We start from the raw sequence: 7004 nt of genomic DNA, 5'->3' as shown, positions 1-7004 counted from the left end.
GTGGGAAGGGTAGAAATATTTGAGGTGTGTCCTTAAAAAGGTGCGCCAATTTCAAGCAGTGCTACCCATAATATTTAAGACTCACCATAAGCTGGTCTTCGCGGTAACACAATTGGTTATGGCATCGATTTTGCCAGCGGAAGCGCACAGTAGTCTACCCACTGGGCACAGACGTCAATTCAACATCTATTCCATGTTGGTTCAAACAACGTTGACTCAACCAGTGCATACCCAGTGGGAAGTCAGTAGCAACGTTGATTCAACCAGTGCATACCCAGTGGGTAGTCAGTAGCAACGTTGATTCAACCAGTGCATACCCAGTGGGTAGTCAGTAGCAACGTTGATTCAACCAGTGCATACCCAGTGGGTAGTCAGTAGCAACGTTGATTCAACCAGTGCATACCCAGTGGGTAGTCAGTAGCAACGTTGATTCAACCAGTGCATACCCAGTGGGTAGTCAGTAGCAACGTTGATTCAACCAGTGCATACTCAGTGGGTAGTCAGTAGCAACGTTGATTCAACCAGTGCATACCCAGTGGGTAGTCAGTAGCAACGTTGATTCAACCAGTGCATACTCAGTGGGTAGTCAGTAGCAACGTTGATTCAACCAGTGCATACTCAGTGGGTAGTCAGTAGTAACGTTGATTCAACCAGTGCATACCCAGTGGGTAGTCAGTAGCAACGTTGATTCAACCAGTGCATACCCAGTGGGTAGTCAGTAGCAACGTTGATTCAACCAGTGCATACTCAGTGGGTAGTCAGTAGCAACGTTGATTCAACCAGTGCATACTCAGTGGGTAGTCAGTAGTAACGTTGATTCAACCAGTGCATACCCAGTGGGTAGTCAGTAGCAACGTTGATTCAACCAGTGCATACCCAGTGGGTAGTCAGTAGCAACGTTGATTCAACCAGTGCATACTCAGTGGGTAGTCAGTAGCAACGTTGATTCAACCAGTGCATACCCAGTGGGTAGTCAGTAGCAACGTTGATTCAACCAGTGCATACTCAGTGGGTAGTCAGTAGCATATAACCAATGTTTTATTCAAATACCACCATCAGCAAAAAAAAAACATTCCAATTTTTTCATTATATTGAACATTAGTTTGTCCATGCATCTTCTGTGAAATGTTTGTGTGTGTAGAGTCCTGTCAGTGTGTAGAGTCCTGTCAGGACTCATTAGGCCTATCTGCGATGCCCGTTGAATGAAAGGTGTCAATGACTGTAGGAAGTCAGTTTAGAAACATCAAGTTATTACAATAGACTGCTTATTGTTTTTCCTTCATCATTTTGTTAAAACATCTTCCATTTTCACCTGTTGGACCTAACTGTCAAATCGCCAGAATTCCTATCGCTGTTCTTTGTTCTGAATCCGCTTGTAGCCTAGGAAATTTGCCTGTTTACCTTTCACATGGCAAAGTCACTAACAGGCCATATTAACAGAGATTGGAAGCTAACCTTATGACAACGTTTGGTCAATGTCCAATTGTCCATGGCTTGAACATGCAGTGCATTTTCAAAATGCGAATGCAATGTGTGTAGACAAATACTGTATTTCCATGTTGAAGCCAATAAAAAAAAATAGATTGGCTGCATGATTGTTAACTAGGCCTGTTGCACACATTGCATGGAACGAGACATGCGATTCATGACACCATGCTTTTGACCCGATCCTATTTATTTATGCAGTAAGGCACAATAGACAGTGCTGTATCATCAATACAGAGATGAATATGCATATATTTAGATGGTGCCTATTTAGATGGCTTTCTTTCATTGATCCCTAATATTCTGAAACCGTTCTCACTATATATTCTAGTGAGTCTGTGGACAAACTTAAAGGTACACCGCATTTAAAAGGATGGTTCAAGATAAATGTACAGAAAACTCTATTGAAGGAAAACTCCACAATAAAATCTGTTGGCTGGCAAGTGGGAGGGTTTTCAGCGGTTGAATGAAATGTATTCAGTGTGTGTAAGGTACATGTAGCCACACCCGTGGTGCAAGTGACGTGGCTGCATACGGTAAGTCTAAATACCAACTACTGAGAAGTGCGTAGGAAAGGCGTGTCTAGGAAAGAATTTCCTATGTCTGAATTGGGCCGTTGGTGAAAAAGATACTTAAAATACCTTTGCTTTGAAGCATGCATGAGAGCATCAGCTGTTCTGGACAACTGTGTGATCACGCTCTCCGTAGCCAACGTGAGTAAGACCTGTAAACAGGTCAACATACACAAGACTGCGGGGCCAGACGGATTACCAGGACGTGTGCTCCGGGCATGTTCTGACCAACTGGCAGGTGTCTTCACTGACATTTTCAACATGTTCCTGATTGAGTCTGTTATAGCAACATGTTTCAAGCAGACCACCATAGTCCCTGTGCCCAAGAACACCAAGGCAACCTGCCTAAATGACTACAGCCCCGTAGCACTCACGTCCTTAGCCATGAATTGCTTTGAAAGGTTGGTAATGGCCCACGTCAACACCATTATCCCAGAAACCCTAGACCCACTTCAATTTGCATACCGCCCCAACAGATCCACAGATGATGCAATCTCTATTGCACTCCACAACGACGGCAGCCAATAGGGAGGAGGTCAGAGACCTGACCGGGTAGTGCCAGAATAACAACCTATCCCTCAATGTAACCAAGACTAAGGAGATGATTGTGGACTACAGGAAAAGGAGGACCGAGCACGCCCCCATTCTCATCGACGGGGTTGCAGTGGAGAAGGTTGAGAGCTTCAAGTTCCTTGGTGTCCACATCAACAACAAACTAGAATGGTCCAAACACACCAAGACAGTCATGAAGAGGGCACAACAAAGCCTATTCCCCCTCAGGAAACTAAAAAAGATTTGACATGGGTCCTGAGATCCTCAAAAGGTTCTATAGCTGCAACATCGAGAGCATCCTGACTGGTTGCATCACTGCCTGGTACGGCAATTGCTCGGCCTCTGACCGCAAGGCACTACAGAGGGTAGTGCGTACGGCCCAGTACATCACTGGGGCTAAGCTGCATGCCATCCAGGACCTCTACACCAGGCGGTGTCAGAGGAAGGCCCTAAAAATTGTAAAAAGGCCCCAGCCACCCCAGTCATAGACTGTTCTCTCTACTACCGCATGGCAGCGGTACCGGAGTGCCAAGTCTAGGACAAAAAGGCTTCTCAACAGTTTTTACCACCAGCCATAAGACTCACGAAAAGGTCATCAAATGGCTACCCAAACTATTTGCATTGTGTCCCCCCCCCAACCCCTCTTTTTACACTGCTGCTACTCTCTGTTTATCATATATGAATAGTCACTTCAACTATGCATTCATGTACATACTACCTCAATTGGGCGGACCAACTAGTGCTCCCGCACATTATCTAACCAGGCTATCTGCATTGTGTCCCACCCACCACCCGCCAAACTCTCTTATACACTACTTCTACTCTCTGTTCATTATACTGTATATGCATAGTCACTTTAACCATATCTACATACTACCTCAATCAGCCTGACTAACTGGTGGCTGTATATAGCCTCGCTACTTTTATAGCCTCGCTACTGTATATAGCCTGTCTTTTTACTGTTGTTTTATTTCTTTACTTACCTATTGTTCACCTAATACCTTTTTTGTACTATTGGTTAGAGCCTGTAAGTAAACATTTCACTGTAAGGTCTACTACACCTGTTGTATTCGGCGCACGTGACAAATAAACTTTACAACTTTAAATGATTACTTTTATGATGGGTCCAACATCATGTATAAAATCATGTATAAAAGTGTTATGTCAAACCTCGAAGACCAAATACATACTACAAAACTTTAATGTTGTGCCCCAGTATGTTTTACGTTTCATTTGAGAGATGCCTTATGTTTAGTTTCTATGCCTTTTGTTTCTATGTTTTAAGTTTCGTTTCATTGCCTTTCGTTTCCAAGTCTTAAGTTTTGTTTCTGTGAAAGTGAAAGTATTTTCCTCTCCAGTCATAGAAGCTCTCTCACTCACACGCCTACATCCACCCCCCCCCCCCCCCTTTCTCTTTCTCTCTCTTACACACACGCAAACACATTTTCTCCCTCATTTTCACACATACTCTCTCACTCACTGTACAGTACTCCTGCGAGGATGGCAGACCGTTTCTCTCTCTTGGAAAAGGATCTGTCATGTCCAGTGTGCTGTGAGATCTTCAGGGAGCCGGTGATCCTCTCCTGCAGCCACAGCTTCTGCAGGGCCTGTTTGGAGGAGACCTGGAGTAAAGGAGGGACGCAAGACTGCCCAGTCTGCAGAAGGAGGTCTTCCAGAGACCAGCCACCTCCCAACCTAGCCCTGAGGCATACCTGTGAGATTCTACTGAGGGAGAGGGAGACCAAGGACACTCCTGGGCCCCCAAAGGAGCCAACCAAGGAGCTGACAGAGGAGTCTGCAAAGAATGCTACAGAGGGGAAGGTAGAAGAGGCTACAGGCGGGCTCTCACAGAGTGAAAACACCAGCCACAGGGGTCCACAGGGTGTATGTAGCTTACACTCCCAGAAGCTCCAGCTCTTCTGCTTAGAGGATGAGTGTCTGGTGTGTGTGGAGTGTGTGTCGGAGCACGCAGACCACAGCTTCTGCTCTGTGGAGAAGGCAGCAGGTCAGAGGAGGGAGGGATTCAGACCCCAACTGGAGGCCCTGCAGAAGAAAATGGCTGCCTTTAGCAAAGCTGAGCTCACCTGTGACAAAATGGTTGCTCACATCAGGGTGCAAACCCAGAGAGCAGAAAGGCAGATAAAGGAGGAGTTTGAGAAGCTACACTGCTTCCTGAGGGATGAGGAGGTGGAGAGACTAGGTGCGCTGAAGGAGGAAGAGGAGGAGAATAACAAAAGGATGAAGGAGAGAGTAGACGAGATAAGTGAGATCATGTCATCTCTGTTAGACACAATTAGGGCTGTGGAGGAGAAACTGGCAGTGGATGACGATGTGTCGTTCCTGCAGAGCTACAAAATGATAATGGAGAGAACGCAGAGTGTGCCTGAGGACCCACAGTTGGGCTCAAGAGCACTGATCGACTTGGCCAAACACCTGGGCAACCTCAGTTTCCAAGTCTGGGAGAAGATGCAGAAGGCAGTGAAATACACACCTGTGGTTCTAGACCCAAACACTGCACATCCCAGTCTCTATCTATCTGAAGATCTGACCAGCCTAAGATCTGAAGATAAACCACAGTCTCTCCCAGACAACCCAGAGAGGTTTGATATTTATTGTGACATCTTGGGTTCAGAGGGGTTCACTTCAGGGACACACTTCTGGGATGTGGAAGTCGGAGAAAGTGATGACTGGAGTGTAGGAGTGGCCAGCGAGTCTGTTAGTAGGAAGATAGATAAAGAAAGTGGATTATGGGCTGTTGGGGTACATGATGGTGAACCTCATAACATGAAGAAAAAGACACAGAGGATTAGAGTTTCCTGGGACAAACGGGAGGTGTCCTTCTTTGGTCTTAGTCCACATATTCACAAACTCAAAACAATTCAGCACAAATGTACAGAAAGGATGTATCCACACTTTTATTTGCACAATGGTCAAACACTGCAGATCCTTCCAGGGAAAGTCTCTCTGAAGGTGGAAAACCATAGTGTATGAACACTTGAATGTAAGAGTTTCCCCAGCATGGTGTACAAAGTAACATTCTCATCAATATGACCTTGGTCGCTTTTGAGATGGAGAATATAATTGCATTGTCATTTAAAACTATGTTGCAGTGTTTTGAAAACTTTGAATGTATGTGTTTATGCATATCACTAACCTTTCAATGTAAAAAGATAAAGATTGAAAAAAATACGTATATATTGATTTATTTGTTCTTCAATAAATAGCAAATATTTTATGTTTGGAGTGGTTAACTTCCGTTATATGGTAGAATTTCAACATTCTTCAATGACCATGCCTGGTGTTGTTTGAGCCCTGGGGAATATGAGGATGGCGAGACATGGAGAAGACTCGCCATCACGCAGCTCTGCCTCACTGTCACTCCCTGGTCTTAGTATTTTGTGTTTTCTTTATTAATTTGGTCAGGCCAGGGTGTGACATGGGTTTTGTATGTGGTGTGTTTTGTCATGGGGTTTTTGTTAGGTATTGGGTTTGTGGCTTAGTAGGGGTATCTAGTATAGTCTATGGCTGTCTGGAGTGGTTCTCAATCAGAGGCAGGTGTTTATCGTTGTCTCTGATTGGGAACCATATTTAGGCAGCCATATTCTTTGTGTGTTTGGTGGGTGATTGTTCCTGTCTCTGTGTTTGTTTGCACCAGAGAGGCTGTTTAGGTTTTCACGTTTATTGTTTTTGTATTGTTTGTTTTTTCATCATTATTAAATATGTATCAAGAATACCACGCTGCATTTTGGTCCGACTCTCCTTCACCTAAAGGAAACCGTAACACTCACCTTGTCTAAATCTCAATAGCACCATCCTGTGTCCTCTCCTTTCTCCACGGCCCCATCAGCATCAATAGAAATTATAGTCAAAACCATACGGAAGAAAAGCTGGAAATCAATGGCTTGCATATCACCTGATTAGATCGCTGTGTGTGTGTGTACGCACACGGGCCTGTTGTGAGAGAGCAGGTGTGTGGGGCATAAGGCCTGGCCCCGCAGGCGGCAACCCCTCTACATGGGAGACGGTAATGAGATTACCCCGGCCTGCAGGACCTCACACAGCAGACAGTGATCAGATTAGTGGAAAGGACACTCCAACATCATCCCTGTCTGAGAGGAATGAATGTCCTCTGGATTGGCCACCCTCTCTCAGGGTACTGTAACACAAATGTAGTAGGCCTACTGTTTTTTCTTGAGCTTTCAGACCCTGAATGTAACTCTCCTATTTCTCTCTGGCGACTCTGCGTTACGCACACCTCTTGGAGGGAACACAACACCCTGCTACACAACTCCCTGTGGAGTGAAAGAGGTATGTGATTGTAGGTACGGGTAAGGATGACGGAGGCAGAGAACATTACCAGAGAACATTACCGTTTACTGAGAATTTATTTCCTTG

At 45.1% G+C, this 7004-nt stretch overlaps 1 protein-coding gene across 1 annotated transcript; it reads left to right on the top strand.

Annotated features, from left to right (window-relative positions):
• The first annotated feature begins 4090 nt into the window (after positions 1-4090).
• LOC139374260 (zinc-binding protein A33-like) lies at positions 4091-5619 on the top strand. Its single transcript, XM_071115290.1, has one exon. The coding sequence runs from the start codon at positions 4110-4112 to the stop codon at positions 5598-5600; it is 1491 nt and encodes a 496-aa protein (XP_070971391.1). The 5' UTR covers positions 4091-4109; the 3' UTR covers positions 5601-5619.
• Positions 5620-7004: the final 1385 nt, after the last annotated feature.

Source organism: Oncorhynchus clarkii, chromosome 19, assembly GCF_045791955.1.
Source record: "Oncorhynchus clarkii lewisi isolate Uvic-CL-2024 chromosome 19, UVic_Ocla_1.0, whole genome shotgun sequence".
Lineage (NCBI taxonomy): Eukaryota > Metazoa > Chordata > Actinopteri > Salmoniformes > Salmonidae > Oncorhynchus > Oncorhynchus clarkii.
The sequence above is the reverse complement of the archived record's forward strand: the minus strand, read 5'-3'. Positions and strand labels throughout refer to the sequence as shown.